Raw genomic sequence first — 17,214 nt, forward strand, 5'->3', positions numbered from 1 at the left:
ACATGAACCTACTGATGTTGACTTTAGTTGACCACATTGACCAAGTTTGACTTTCGGTTTGACTTCGGTTGACTTTGTTTGACTTGCATGATATAGTTGACTTTTACTTTGAAACGCGTCGAGTCGAGCAATAAGACAACGTACACTATGAAACCACACTTATTTAAGATACATATATTGGCCAACCTAAATACGTATACTTAGATTGCATTACTCGGCTATAAACCGTACAAGTTAATTGTCCACTTTTCAATCCGAGCTTTATTCAAAGGTGAGTCTACAGTCCCGCTTTTTACATCTTTTCAGGGATGAGAATACACGCTGTTATACTTACGTTTTCAAATGTTTTTGTATTGACATGAGTACTATATATGCATATTGAGTTTGTTCAAAAAGCCTCTAGCTTGAATACTTTTAATACCATCGGTGTAAGCACAATTTAGATGGACGGATCCGTTAGGTTGACAACCTCAACCACTATAAAAACTGTGGTGCATTTACTTTGAACATTAAATACATTTGAACAAGTGTATAACATTTTACGAGGTAAGGCGGGTGTAGTGGCTTCTATACTCGGGTCATTGCTAGTATTCAGGTGCTCATATTATGCAAACGTTTTACGACTTTGTGTTGTACTTGTAAAATCTCGTGGTCAAGGAAATTAAACTATTTTTCTGATAACCATTTTTCAGATACTATGATACGTTACTTGAAACTGTGATTTACAAACATTTAAAACTAGACATGGTAATATCTACAAGTATATGAAACGAAACTATTTTGGTGTCACACATTTGGAACTGATATCACTGATTACGAACAGTTAACACTTGACATTGCTGTATGCAAACTTCTGATATAAAACTTTAGTGGTCTTCCACTATTAAACATTTTTTTCGGAAATATATTATTTCTTAAACATACTGTATTGTTTAACTAAAACCTGTAGATTCACTCAACATTATTGTTGATCCGATTTGCGTGATTTATTCTCAGGTATTAATTGCTTCCGCTGAAGAATATTGCTGTTACGTAGAAGTCAAGCCAAGCACTGGGTCCAGAGTTAACGTTCCGTTAAAGGAATTTTTGACGGGGTGTTACAAGAGGGGGGGGGGGGATAAGGGGGACACCTTTTTGCTTTTTGGTTAGTGGTGGTCTAAAGGTGGTGCTTATGTTAGGATCTCATGCAACATGTATGGTAATGGTGAATAAAAATGCTAGTATGTTGGCTCTTATTAATGGGTATTTGTCTTTCATATTAGTGGGTCATTAACTTATTAAAATTGGGCTAATTAAATGGTTCATTAGCTAGAGTAGGGTGGGCTAAAGTCCAATAAGGTAGAAAGTCCAACAAGACTAACTAGTGAGCATAAGTAAATTACTAAGCGTAATTAAGCAACTAATAACCCAAGTAATTGTCATTATAAAAATAACAATTAGTATTACGTAGTCATAATATTTCAATTATGACCAAAGTCAAACGTGTATCAAAATACATAGCTCGTTCTAAACGTCAAGTGACACTAACGGTCATAAAAGCATTCGGGGATCAAGTTAAGTAACTACGTACTTAATGGCACGTTGTAAGGTATTAACGAAAGTAATTAACATGAATTAAGATCCCAGAACATAATATAGCTCAGTACACACAAATACGCAGTTTCGTAAAAGTAATAAACACAGATACAAGTCGAAAAAGTCGGGTCGTTACATAGCTAAACCTTTTGGGTAAAGTGATTCAACTAGTTGGTCGTGTGTAGTCTCCATTATCCTTTTGTTTTTCTACGGGGAAAGAGTGAACGACTTTTCAACATAATTCAAGCAAACAACAAAACGCACAACTTAATTCTATTTCAAAACATGATTCAAAGAACCAAACTATTTGTCTATATTATATTGCAAGCACCTCTAACTTCATGGTTAGGACAACAAAAGAAAATCAAAAACAAAACAAGTACCTTAAATTCTTCCTCTTCATGATCACCTTTGATGGAAAGAAATATTTCTAATCTGTCTCCGTCAATACTCTTAACTACTCATCTGTTGCGCCAATTCAAAGGAAAACATTGATTTTGTAAATTGAAGTGAACTGAAGTAAATTTTTTTTACATCAGTTTGGGATCACCCAGAGGGACATGTTATCTCTCGTAGTTGCATAACTCACCCCAACAACTGACCTAGAGGAAACCGGGACCAATCCGAGAGCATGGTCAGTAAAACTCCCTATCCCCGCTGCCCCCACGCTAAACGAAAGGCGGTCTGGGTGGATACTTCAGGTTAGGGATCAGCCCAGCGGAGTCGAACTCCCCACCTCTCGCTAAGAGAGGCGCTAAGAGAGGCAAGCCACAACCAGTTGAGCTACAACTCAATGTTTAATGTTAAGTGAATACAAGTAATAAAAGTAATAATAGTTACGTGTTGAATGAATATCAACCGTCATGTAGATCTTGTGTTCGCTATAAGAGTTTTGTAGACATACTTATGATATAGATTATCTGACTGATCAATCGAAGTGACAAACCTTAACCGGGCTGAATGAGAGGAGCGAAAACAATCTAATTGATCAAACGAAGGGAAAAGTAATCCATTATATTTGCTTTAATGTGCGGAGCTGTGTTGATTTTTGACGGCGATTAAGGTTTTGATACTTTTAACCCCCACCAGACAAGGATGTTTCTACTCTAATTGCACCTTCTTATTTTTTATTATATATTTTTTATTTTTTATTTTCTTTTTTTGCAAATAAACAAAAACTTTATAGCAAAACTTAGTCTCGAAAAGAGACAAGACAAGAAACATACATAAAACATACGCGATCGAGGCTCAAAGACAGTAAAAAAACCTATCAAAGACATCGATCTAAAGCTAACTAAAACCAATCATCACCGTGGACCTAACAAACAACTAAAAAAATTCAAAAGAAACAAATGAAACTACAAAAGCCACCTCAAGACCACATAATCAATCACCGATGTTGTTGACGCCATTATTCACTTTAGTCTTAAACGAAAAGGTCGATTCAATTCCGAGCCCATCTGAATTTAAACCGCCTTTCCTGAATTCATCAAAAAAAAAAAAAAAAAAAAAAAACTGATATCATTTAAGTACTGTAGTTACGTAGTATTATTTTGTTGACCCAATACTATTTTGTACCCCCAGTGCATTTTGCAATAGCTTTAAATCAAACATTTTTGTGGTTTCTTCAATCTACAGATGAAAGATATTAAGACCATCTTTATCCCACGGGGCGTTTTGGCGTGTTGCTGGGTGGGGTTGGGTGCTTGATGAGCGTGCTAGTATACTGGTAAATAATTGAGTGAAGTGTTAAGTGGCGTATTAGGTGATGCGTTAAAATCTGATTGAAAATTGGGTGAAATAGTGGATAAAAAATAAAAAATAAAAAAAACTAACCAATCAAAAACAAGATAAATTGGAGCACGCTGGTTACCTTCCCGTGCACTTGGCACACACGCCACTAGCACACGACCCAACACGCCGCATTAGCCATGTGTTGGAGGCGTGTTGGGAGCACATACACCCCAACACGGGGCCGTTAAAGAAGGTCTAATGGTTTGCAGTTTATTTCATGATCATTTGTTTTGCCTATCTATCTATCTATCTAAAATTCTTTCAACAAGTGTACTTGGTAAATAGAAAAATGCAACAAGTAAATGAACATCACCTTCAGGAAGAATAACTTTGTTTATCTAATACATAAAACTTTGTTTATTCAAAGCTAGCTAGCTAAAAAAGAAATGTGTTACGATTAAACAACAACACAATTCAGATAACCATCTTACTCCTCCAAAGGGAGCCTCTTATCACTGATTATTAAATTAACATTATACACCAATTCCTGTTTCTTCAGCTTGGGAATAATTAACATCACTGCTCCATGGGGATCAACCTCGGCCTTAATATCACTACTTTTAAACATCTTAACTGGTAAATCTATATCTGGTAAATCAATCCAGCAAACATTCTTTATACGTGGATCGGTACTGTTGTTGCCTTCGATGAAGATAGTGCCTTTATCAACAGACACCTTCACGTCCTCCAGCCTCACTGGATTCAAAGGAATGATAAAGTAGAGGCCGTCCGCATCTTCCTTTTTACTGCTTGGTCTAACCACCTTCACATTATGTGGAAGAAAAATCCTCACCCTCTTTGAGAACCGACTTACTCTTCGAATTAATCGACTGAACAGATCTAAGTAATTTTTTGTTACAAATTTAATTAAGCATCAGTAACAAGAAATTACTAAACTTTTTTAAAGATAATTACGAATTTATAAAAAAAATTTACCTGCAGAAGCCAAATCATGGCGTTTTGGGGGCTCAGTAGAATAAAGGCGCAAACTTGCCGTGTTTATAAACTGAGACGTCACAGATGACGGTGGACAGAACCGGATAGAAGATCGGCAGGTCACCGCATGTTTTAGAACACGCGAACAAGCTACAAGCTTTAACATAATTGCTCCAACTTTAACAATTCCACACACAGTAATAAATTACACAAACGCCGAAATGAGAACTAAAATAGGATGAATTTGTCGTATTGTACAAGCCACTACAATCTACCAACCCTAATTTTGATTTTCTAAAGAATTGGGGATACCTGATAAATGGGCTCTTACATACATTCACCAGTTCACTAGTATTATTATAATATTATTATTATTTTTTCAAATGAATTGGGCCTTTCGGGGGTATGATGAAGTCCATTTCACAACTCTATAGAGTCTAATAAATCTCTAAAATGATGATGTATCATTAAGCTGAATTTTTATAATAATAATGTTATAATTATATATTAATTTAATTTAAAAAATAATATAAAATCTTTTATAAAAAGAAATATTAATCTCTCCTAAATTGTAATTCTATTTTTCTAAAAAAATTTAAAAGGTATTTATTATTATTAATTATTATTATTATTAAAAATATAAATATAAATACTCAACTTTGAGCGAACTTTATGTTTGTAAATATCAACGACAAGTTTCTTAGTCGTAATACGTGGTTCCACGAGACAATAAGCTAAATGACTTTAACATTTACATTCACTTAATACGTAAAACATATCATTAAACTGTTTCGTTTAAACAAACATGTATTTTCACGGGACATTTCACTAGTACATAATAATACAGAATACGAATACATACCAAAAATATCGTATTTAATTAAATTAAATTAAATGATTTATTCATAATCATCCCCATTCATCTCATTTTTTTTCTTCATATATATATATATATATATATATATATATATATATATATATATATATATATATATATATATATATATATATATATATATATATATATATATATATATATATATATATAGTGGTAGGATCAAGAGGAGTAACCAATCGGGGGAAGCGGGTTTAGATTTAGGATTTAGATTGAGTTTTTAACACGAACGATTTAGAGTTTAGGGTTTAGGGTTTAGGGTTTGGTGTTTTGGGTTTATGGAATAAACCCAAAAAAGGGTTTGGTGTTTTGGGTTTATGGAATAAACCCAAAATACCAAACCCTAAACCCTGAACTCTAAATCGGGCTAAATTTTTACTTCACAAAACATGAAAGAAAACGTTCACATTCTTCACGAACAATATTATCTTGAATGTTATTTTTGTCAATCGTTTTTCCGCCTAAATAATAACATTCATCACGAAGTGTCTTTTCTAAATGTTTATATTTTCGTGTGATCTTGATGCCGGAAAAAAAATTCCAAAAAAAAGAAAAAAAATTACTTCCCCCCGCTTCCCCCCGATTGGTTACTTCCCCAATGATCCCGCCCATATATATATATATATATATATATATATATATATATATATATATATATATATATATATATATATATATAATCAATAAGGAAGCACTTTTTCGAGGGGAAGGGGGAAGCAATTTTGTTTTTTCGTTTTTTGAAAAAACTTTGTTCACGAACATTATAGATTAGATGAAAATATGAACATTTAAAAAAGACACTTTGTGATGAATGTCTTTATTTTGGCGGAAAAACGCTCGACGAAAAAAATAAAAAACATTAAATGCATTGAATGTTTTGCTGCTGAGTTTATTTGCATCGTTTTGTTTTCATCTTGTGTGAAATGTTTTTTTCGAATTTAGCCCGATTTAGAGTTTATGGTTTAGGGTTTTCGGGTTTACTCTATAAATTTCCGATCAAATTTAAACTTAAATCTTATATGATTTCGACAAGATAAGCAAAGTCTGTAATGTTGAGTTACAAAATTTTAAAATTGTTTACATGAATTCATTTAACCTTTGACTATTCCCCATGACTTACGATACGATTGCTTGTAAATGGATATGTGTGGCGACCCGACAAAATCGTCATTGACGGCGCCGTTAACTTAGGTCCCGTTGCGTGGACGTAGTCCCTAAATGAGACGCGTTTGAACAAAATTATGTCGCATTCATTTGAAACGTATAAGACTTACAAAGTTTAGTTTACCAAACGGATCGACAACAAGTTTAAGTTTATAAATGTAGTAATGTATAAATGAAATAACTTGCGACATAATTAGTTGAAAATCACGGTTGCTATATGTCACACCCCCCCTAAATGGAACCAGGGGTAACTGTGACTAACTAATATCATAACACAAGTGTATAAGCGAGAACGACTCTAAAGGAGACGTTTTATTTATTAAATAAACAACGGAAGCATTATTCAAAGTTTTACATCATAAGAGTACAGTAAATGGGAAATGTCTAAATAACATGATAAATATGAATGATGGACTCCATGCAAGCAGCAAAGCATACATCAATCATCTAGAAGCAAGTAGCAGCTAGCTCAATCATCACCTGAGACAAAACATGCTTAAAGTGTCAACCAAAAAGGTTGTGTGAAATTCATAGGTTTATAAATAATATCCAAAGTTTTAGACCACAAGATTTAGTTTAAAGTTGATCAATATAGATATATCAATCTAAAAGTGTTGCTGTACTTTGTAATATCACTACTAAACAATTTACCCTATGACACCTTGTACTGTCAGTGTCGTGGAATCATTATTATGTAACCAAAGACCAACGGTCGAATGGTTAGAGACGTTACTCTCAATAGGCCTACTCACAATAATTAAGTTTGCATTTAAATGTAGCAATTAACGATATTAAGGTAAGGATTTAGCATGAATCAAAGCATGACAGCATAGTTAACAATTTAGTACTTGTGTCTAAGCGTAAAACAGTTAATAAGCATGTGTCTCACCCCAATAGTTGTAAAACAGTTATGAAACAGTAAAAAGTGGGGCTACGAAGTTCACCTTAAATAGCAGTTGAAGATAATCCATAAAGAAAAGAAATGACGGAAGTAAGTAACGGAGATCTCAACCTAGAGATATAACGTTTAGTCAGTTATATTCTAAAAAACAAAAAGTATGTTTATTAATATAAGGATTATATTAATAGTGACAATTTATAGTAAGAGTTTCTACTTTTGAAAAGTTTCCATTTAAAGCAGGTTTTTAGTTTTAGAACGTTTGGGTTATAATCCTCCACATTAAGACGTTGTACAACTTCGTCCAAACTTCGTTGCTATTAAGTAAGTCGGGATGACCAGATGTAACCGGGGGTCAGGAACTTTCAGTTGGACTATAAGTCTACAACCTTTCGTTTAATCCAAAACCTTATTCCCATTATGGCAACCTAGACATCATCCACGTTACCGTAAATAGCGGTGAGTTCGTATAAGTCATACGTTATCTTTTGATCATAACCTTCACCCATTATGTGAGTATAGAAATACGACATGTTTATGTATTAATAATATGATATTAATAAGTTTATTGTTATCGTATTAATAATTCGATTATCTTTATTATTTATTTAAGTGTATATAAGTTTAGGTTTATTATTATATATATTATTGTATTTTATGAATTAATAAAGTATATGTATGTATAATAGGGAAAAGAATTAATTAGTTATTATAAGTATTATTTTGATGTTTTATAATAATAGTAACAATATAATATTAATGTATTTAATTAGTTTAGCCGAATTATATACATATACGATTTAATTTGTTGATTAATTCCATTAGTCACCTAAAAATTATGTTCATAATTTTTATAACTCTAGTTAGGTATATGAATCAGTAGAAATATTTACAAAAATAATTTTTCCAAGTTTTTATATTTATTTCCATTTTTCTTTGCATATGTTCTCAGTTTAGATTAAATCAAAGTTAATTAGGTAATAAATATCAAATCGATCTAAATAAATAATTTTATATTTTTTACAGGTTCTATATTCTGTAAAAATGTTATAAAAATTATTAAATCAAATTTTATATCAAAATATTATTTATTTAATGTTTTCTAATTATTTAACCATTCTAATCGGCCTATAATTAAATAAATAGGAAAAACAATTTAAAATTAATTTTTATATTTTTTACAGTATCTAGTGATGCTACTAATCATATAAAAATTTTATAAAAATAGATTTAATACACTTTTGTATTTATTTTGTATTTTCTTTTTTATTTCTCTCGGTTTAGAATAATACAAAAGTAAATTCTATTTAAATACTAATCCACCCATTTATTTAATTTTTATAATTTTTACTTGTTTATAAAAATATAGTAATCTCAAAAAAAATTTATAATTATTTTTATTACTGTTTATATTTTATTACGAATTTTTCATAGTTTTCGTGTTTAATTAATAAGTAATTCGTAATTAAATATAAATTATATTCCAAAAATTCTAAAAATCATTTTCACATGTTCCTTAATATTTCTAACTAATTTTTATACAATTCTTACTGATCTTAATATTTTATATCATTTATATATATATATATATATATATATATATATATATATATATATATATATATATATATATATATATATATGGTTTTGATTAAAATATAGAATATATATATATATAAAATAGTAAATAAATTTTGATTTCAATTCTAATATTCTTTTTATGTTAATTTAAAGTTATGAAAATATTTTTTTTCCAGTTTTTAAGTACATATACTAATTTTTATTGATTTATAGTATATATATATATATATACTAACCGAAACAAAAATAAAAATAAATATATAGAACAACATATAAATTAATATTTTGAATTTAATAACTTATATGTGATTAATAGAATCTATAAAAATTATTTTTACTAATTTTAATGATTTATAACTATTTAATCCGATTTATATATTATTTTATGTAAACCGAAAGAAAAAAATGAAATAAAAAGAAGGAAAAGAAAGTACCTCAAATTTCTTCAAAATTTGGAGAGAAATATTTAGGAGTTGTGTGAAAAAATATATGAGTTTTAGGTTGGTATTTATAGGTAAAAATGGTTAGTGAAAAGAAAAAAATATAATAAAATAAAGGTGCCAATTTAAAAAAAAAACATGTTAAAAATGTTTTTAATAAGTTTTTGTCTTTGAAAATATTTTAGTCAAAATTCATGGGCTCATTATTTAATTGATAAAAAAAATCTTATTTTTTTTATAAGTTAAAAATATAAAAAATGATAAAAATAACTTATCATTTAATTAATTATTATGTTACTTATAGTTTTATATATAATACACATTAATATTAATATTAACTAAAGCTATTTTATATAATTAGTGTAAACTTTAGTTAACAAAACGTGTCGACTAAAAATAAATATTTAATCAACGTCGAATTTAATCATATATTACGTATGGATAACAACCCTAGGGGCAAATTAATCAATTCAAGTATGGAAATGTGAGGGTTGTTATAATACCTCCCCGTTAAAGAAAACTTCGTCCCGAAGTTTCAAGTAGACTTCTAAGATGCATCGGCGGTTGAGAAGAGGTGGGGATATTTCCGTTTCATTTGGTCTTCACGTTCCCAGGTATACTGGGGGCCACGCCGTGAATTCCAACGGATCTTAACAATGGGAATGTTGCTTTGTTTCAAGCGTTTAATCTCACTATCCATAACTTCTATAGGTTCTTCGATGAAGTGCATTTTATCATCAATGCGGAGATCATCCAAAGGAATAACAAGTGTGTCATCAGCAAGACACTTTTTCAGGTTCGAGATATGAAATACGTCGTGTACACTACTAAGCTCAGCAGGTAGTTCTAATCGATACGCCACGGGACCAATTCTCTCAGTAATCTTGAAAGGCCCAACAAAACGCGAACTTAGTTTGCTTCGTTTACCAAAACGAACGACGCCTTTCTAAGGGGATACTTTCAACATGACTTTATCACCAACTTGGAATTCCAAATCCTTTCGACGATTATCAGCATAGCTCTTCTGTCGGCTGCGGGAAGTTTCCAATCATTTCTTAATCTGTACGATCTTTTCGGTAGTTTCATGTATGATTTCAGGACCAGTTAACTGTCTGTCCTCTAGTTCATTCCAACATAGGGGTGATCTACATTTCCGTCCGTATAAGGCTTCAAAAGGTGCAACCTTAATACTTGAGTGGTAACTGTTGTTGTAAGAGAATTCAGCCAAGGGCAGATGCCTGTCCCAACCTTTGCCGAAGTCGATAACACAAGCACGAAGCATATCTTCCAATGTTTGAATGGTTCGTTTAGTTTGACCATCCGTTTGCGAATGATAAGCGGTACTCATGTCGAGTTGAGTTCCAAGAGCAGATTGTAAAGTTTTCAAGAATCTAGAAGTGAATCGACTATCGCGATCAGAAATGATAGAAATAGGGACTCCATGACGTGAGACAATCTATTTGATGTAAAGTTGTGACAATTTCTCCATCTTGTCAGTTTCCTTGATTGGTAAAAAGTGTGCAGATTTAGTAAGGCGATCCACTATGACCCAAATAGTATCATTGCCACTAGAAGTCTTGGGCAATTTAGTAATAAAGTCCATAGTGATACATTCCCACTTCCACTGCGGAATATCTGGCCGTTGAAGTAAACCAGACAGCTTTTGATGCTCGGCCTTAACTTTTAAACAAGTAAGACACTTGCTCACATACTCAGCAATATCAGATTTCAGATTAGGCCACCAATAAAACTCTTTCACATCGTGATACATTTTACTAGAGCCTGGGTGAATAGAATACCTAGTCTTATGTGCTTCATCTAAGACTAGTTCTCGAAGATTTCCAAAGGTTGAGACCCAGATTCGGTTATTAAAATACCGTGTTCCGTTTCCCTTGAGTTCAAGTTTCTTTTCAAGACCTTTTAGTCTCTCGAGTTGGACATTTTCTTCCTTCAATGCTTCAAGTTGTGCTTCGCGGATTCGAGTTGTAAGATTAGTCTGAATAACCATGTTCAAAGCTCGGACTCGAATAGGTTTATTACGTTCCTTTCGACTGAGAGCATCGGCAACAACATTTCCCTTACCGGGATGGTACTTAAGCTCACAATCATAGTCGTTTAGTAGTTCAACCCATCGCCGTTGCCTCATGTTTAGTTGTTTCTGATTTTAGATATGTTGAAGACTTTTATGATCGGTAAACACCGTGAATTTAATTCCGTAAAGGTAATGTCTCCATATCTTCAAAGCGAATACCACAGCTCCTAACTCCGGGTCACGTGTGGTATAATTCTTCTCATGTTTCTTAAGTTGTCTAGATGCGTATGCAATAACTTTTTGACGTTGCATCAATACACAATCGAAACCTTGATTCGAGGCATCACAATAAACTATGAAATCCTAGTCTCCTTCAGGTAAAGATAGAATCGGGGCTGTGGCCAATTTCTCCTTTAAAATCTTAAATGAAGATTCTTGTTCTTCAGACCATTCAAACTTCTTCCCCTTGTAAGTTAACTTAGTAAGAGGTTTCGCCAGAATAGAAAATCCTTTGATAAATCTTCGGTAATAACCAGCAAGTCCTAAAAATTGGTGAATATGCTTCGCATTCTTAGGCACTTCCCAGTTCTGAATAGCAGTGATTTTTGTAGGATCGACATGTATTCCTTCACTATTAACCACATGTCCAAGAAATTGAACTGTTCGTAACCAGAATTCACACTTGGAGAACTTGGCATACAGTTGTTCTCTCTTCAAGAGCTCTAAAATCAAACGTAGGTGTTGTTCATGCTCTTGCTCGTCCTTGGAATAGATTAAGATATAGTCGATGAAAACAATCACGAATTTGTCAAGACAAGGTTTGTATACACGGTTCATAAGATCCATGAATACAGCAGGTGCGTTTGTTAAACCAAAAGACATAACAAGAAATTCGTAATGTCAGTAACAAGTTCAAAAGGCAGTCTTGGGAACATCAGTTTCCTTAACTCTCAGCTGATGATACCATGACCTAAGGTCAATCTTCGAATAGATACTTGACCCTTGCAGTTGGTCAAATAGGTCATCAATACGCGGAAGTGGATAACGGTTCTTGATAGTTAACTTGTTGAGTTCTCGGTAATCAATACACATTCTCAACGTGCCATCTTTCTTCTTAACAAAAAGAACAGGTGCTCCCCATGGAGATGAGCTAGGACGAATGAATCCTTTCTCTACGAGTTCTTGTAGTTGGATGGATAATTCTTTCATTTCGGATGGAGCTAGTCGATATGGTGCCTTTGCAATAGGTGCAGCACTGGGAGTTAGATCGATTTGAAACTTGACTTGTCTTTGAGGTGGAAGACCAGGGAGTTCTTCAGGAAAAACTTCAGGAAATTCTCTAACTACCGGAACATCTTCAATTCGTTTCTCTTCTGGTTCGACTTCCTTAACATTAGCCAAGATGGCTTGATACCCCTTCATCATGTATTTACGGGTTTTGATACAAGAGATGATATTAAGTTTAGAACCACTCTTTTCTCCTTGTATGATTAGGGTTTCACCATTCTTAAGAGGAATATTAATGGTTTTATCACAACACATGATTGCAGCTCTCAACGGGGTTAGCCAATCCATCCCTACAACTACATCAAAGCTTCCTAATTCGACTGGCAGTAAGTCGATCTTAAAGTTTTTGTCGGCTAGAATCAGATCACAATTTTTATAAATGTTGTCTATTTTCATAACCTTACCGTTTGCTACTTCTACAAGGCGCTTGATTTCTAAGGCTTGTGGTTTTTCAGTGAATAAGGCACAAAATTCAGTAGACACATAACTTCTATCAGCACCGGAATCGAATAAAACAGTAGCATATCAATTGTTAACAAGGAACGTACCCGTTATAACTTCATCTTCCTCACGGGCCTCTTCGGTAGTCATGAGAAATGCTCTACCCTTAGCATTACCCGCTATTGCAGTCTTGTTCTTAGGGCACTGGTTTCTGAAATGCCCAACTTCCCCGCAACCGTAACAAGTAGGCACGGTTGGATTAGTCTTTGCAGCTGGAGTGTTGGTTGCAGGCAGCACAACCTTACAATTCTTGGTTAAGTGACCAATTTTCTTACACCTACTGCACTCAACAGTGCACCTCCCATGATGATGCTTATCACAGCGATTACATAATGGCTTTGTTCCAATATAACTACTTTTTGTAGCATCACTAACCCTTTTGTTTGAACCCTGACCCGAACTCTGAGCAGGCTCAAAATTCCTTTTATTATCAGCAGCTTTTACTTCAGTTTGCTTATTAGTGGCGAGCTTCCTTCTTTTCGCCATTACCAAATTTTGAGCCATCAATATCACACCATCGACGGTCTCCTTACCAGCAGCTATCACATTACCCTGAATCTCATCAGACAGACCTTCAACATAACGTTCAATCTTCTTGTGTTCTGTAGGTACCATGTCGTTGCACAATGTAGCCAACTCTAAGAAATGGTTGGTATAAGCCTCAATGTCAGTACCCTTCACCTTGAGTTCCCAGAACTCACTTTCCATTTTCTGGACCTGATTTCTCGGACAATACTTGTTCGTCATCATTCTTTTTAGGACAGTCCATGGAATGGCATTTGCAGCATCAAGTCCCACAGTTTGAGAGTATGCGGTCCACCAAGTCAGTGCACCGCCAGATAAAGATCCTGTAGCAAACTTAACGCGATTAACATCGGCACAATTGCACATCCAGAAAATAGATTCAAGTTTTTCGAACCACCAAGTTAGTTCAACCGGTCCCTCATTTCCTTTATAGCTTGGAGGTTTGCAGTTTGAGAAATCCTTGTATGAATAAGTTTTGGGGAGATTCTGTTGACCATTGTTGCCATTGCTGTGGTTGCCCTGGGCGGCAGCTAAAAGTATCTGAAATTGCTCGGCAGAGAGAGTGATGTTGGGAATAGTGTTGTTGTCGTTTGTTTTCGCACCACTAGTCATTTTCTTCAATACATAAATAAAGTATTAATTGAAGAGTTATGGTGCTATAAATATAAGTTTGCAATTATGATTCATAATAATCACACAACACACACATATAGATATGGTGAGATAAGACAAGATTTTTAAAAACAAACACTTGACTTTTATTAATAACGAATGGATAAATTATCCTTATTACACAGAAAACGATGAGTAGGCAAAGCCTTTATATGAAAAACACTTGATTTTTTTTTTATAACTAAGTTAGTTATGTTTAAGTCTCTTGGAGGGACTGGGGGTTTCAACAATAGGTGTCTCAGGTTCCTTCCTCTTTTGAGAGGGAGCTAAGACAACAGTGAACTCAGACTCCTTCTCGGGTTCAGATTCTTCTTCTTCTTCAATAATTTCCTCCATGATTTCTTCTTCATCATCATCCCCATCATAGTCAGCATCAATTTGGGATTCTCCAGCAGGTGGTGAATATGGTGGAGTAGCGGGCATATAGACTGGTGATGCAGGCGGTGTAGTCGGAACATAAACTGGTGATGCAAGTGGAGTAGCAGGTGCGTAAGTTGGTGAGTTGCCTGATCCTTCAGTTTCAGAATCAGAGATGATGATCGGATTACGTTTGACTGATCCTTCAGTTTCGGAGTCAGAGATGGTGATCGGATTATGGTTAGGCATCCTAAAAGAAAGAAGGAAAGAGAACTAGAATGATTCTAAGGATGACATAAAAGCATGAGGTAAGATATAAGGGAAAAGCACTTAAAACTAAGGCATGAAAGGTTATAGTCCTAAAGATTGCTAAGGTACCCTAACTAGCACATAAGGCACACATAAAATGCAATCCTGGTTCTCTACAACAATCCTGCTCTGATACCAATCTGTCACACCCCCCTAAATGGAACCGGGGGTAACTGTGACTAACTAATATCATAACACAAGTGTATAAGCGAGAACGACTCTAAAGGAGACGTTTTATTTATTAAATAAACAGCGGAAGCATTATTCAAAATTTTACATCATAAGAGTACAGTAAATGGGAAATGTCTAAATAACATGATAAATATGAATGATGGACTCCATGCAAGCAGCAAAGCATACATCAATCATCTAGAAGCAAGTAGCAGCTAGCTCAATCATCACCTGAGACAAAACATGCTTAAAGTGTCAACCAAAAAGGTTGAGTGAAATTCATAGGTTTATAAATAATATCCAAAGTTTTAGACCACAAGATTTAGTTTAAAGTTGATCAATATAGATATATCAATCTAAAAGTGTTGCTGTAGTTTGTAATATCGCTACTAAACAATTTACCCTATGACACCTTGTACTGCCAGTATCGTGGAATCATTAATATGTAACCAAAGACCAACGGTCAAATGTTTAGAGACGTTACTCTCAATAGGCCTACTCACAATAATTAAGTTTGCATTTAAACGTAGCAATTAACGATATTACGGTAGAGATTTAGCATGAATCAAAGCATGACAGCATAGTTAACAATTTAGTACTTGTGTCTAAGCGTAAAACAGTTAATAAGCAAGCATGTGTCTCACCCCAAAAGTTGTAAATCAGTTATGAAACAGTAAAAAGTGGGGCTATGAAGTTCACCTTAAATAGCAGTTGAAGATAATCCACAAAGAAAAGAAATGACGGAAGTAAGTAACGGAGATCTCAACCTAGAGATATAACGTTTACTTAGTTATGTTCTAACAGACAAAAAGTATGTTTATTAATATAAGGATTATATTAATAGTGACAATTTATAGTAAGAGTTTCTACTTTTGAAAAGTTTCCATTTAAAGCAGGTTTATAGTTTTAGAACGTTTGGGTTATAATCCTCCACATTAAGACGTTGTACAACTTCGTCCAAACTTCGTTGCTATTAAGTAAGTCGGGATGATCAGATGTAACCGGGGGTCAGGAACTTTCAGTTGGACTATAAGTCTACAACCTTTCGTTTAATCCAAAACCTTATTCTCATTATGGCAACCTAGACATCATCCACTTTACCGTAAATAGCGGTGAGTTCGTATAAGTCATACGTTATCTTTTAATCATAACCTTCACCCATTATGTGAGTATAGAAATACGACATGTTTATGTATTAATAATATGATATTAATAAGTTTATTGTTATCGTATTAATAATTCGATTATCTTTATTATTTATTTAAGTGTATATAAGTTTAGGTTTATTATTATATATATTATTGTATTTTATGAATTAATAAAGTATATGTATGTATAATAGGGAAAGGAATTAATTAGTTATTATAAGTATTATTTTGATATATTATAATAATAGTAATAATATAATATTAATATATTTAATTAGTTTAGCCGAATTATATACATATACGATTTAATTTGTTGATTAATTCCATTAGTCACCTAAAAATTATGTTCTTAATTTTTATAACTCTAGTTAGGTATATGAATCAGTAGAAACATTTACAAAAATAATTTTTCCAAGTTTTTATATTTATTTCCATTTTTCTTTGCATATGTTCTCGGTTTAGATTAAATCAAAGTTAATTAGGTAATAAATATCAAATCGATCTAAATAAATAATTTTATATTTTTTATAGGTTCTATATTCTGTAAAAATGTTATAAAAATTATTAAATCAAATTTTATATCAAAATATTATTTATTTAATGTTTTCTAATTATTTAACCATTCTAATTGGCCTATAATTAAATAAATAGGAAAAACAATTTAAAATTAATTTTTATATTTTTTTACAGTATCTAGTGATGCTACTAATCAGATAAAATTTTTATAAAAATAGATTTAATAAACATTTGTATTTATTTTGTATTTTCTTTATTATTTCTCTCTGTTTAGAATAATGCAAAAGTAAATTCTATTTAAATACTAATCGACCCATTTATTTAATTTTTATAATTTTTTCTTGTTTATAAAAATATAGTAATCTCAAAAAAAAATTATAATTATTTTTATTACTGTTTAATATTTTATTACG

General features: G+C 32.7%; 2 protein-coding genes across 2 annotated transcripts; both read right to left on the minus strand.

Moving 5' to 3' along the window:
* Positions 1-3,688: 3,688 nt before the first annotated feature.
* Positions 3,689-4,614, minus strand: LOC139896343 (heat shock 22 kDa protein, mitochondrial-like). The gene is made up of 2 exons (XM_071878969.1): positions 4,306-4,614; positions 3,689-4,209 (listed from the first exon to the last, which is right to left on the minus strand). Exons 1-2 carry the CDS (start codon positions 4,469-4,471, stop codon positions 3,797-3,799), a joined length of 579 nt encoding a protein of 192 aa, XP_071735070.1. The 5' UTR covers positions 4,472-4,614; the 3' UTR covers positions 3,689-3,796.
* A 2,781-nt stretch (positions 4,615-7,395) lies between these two features.
* LOC139900100 (uncharacterized) lies at positions 7,396-14,240 on the minus strand. Its single transcript, XM_071882902.1, has 4 exons — positions 13,151-14,240; positions 12,552-12,955; positions 11,201-11,441; positions 7,396-7,406 (listed from the first exon to the last, which is right to left on the minus strand). The coding sequence occupies exons 1-4, from the start codon at positions 14,238-14,240 to the stop codon at positions 7,396-7,398; spliced, it is 1,746 nt and encodes a 581-aa protein (XP_071739003.1).
* Positions 14,241-17,214: the final 2,974 nt, after the last annotated feature.

The sequence above is a fragment of the Rutidosis leptorrhynchoides genome, chromosome 3, assembly GCF_046630445.1.
Source record: "Rutidosis leptorrhynchoides isolate AG116_Rl617_1_P2 chromosome 3, CSIRO_AGI_Rlap_v1, whole genome shotgun sequence".
NCBI classification, from domain to species: domain Eukaryota; kingdom Viridiplantae; phylum Streptophyta; class Magnoliopsida; order Asterales; family Asteraceae; genus Rutidosis; species Rutidosis leptorrhynchoides.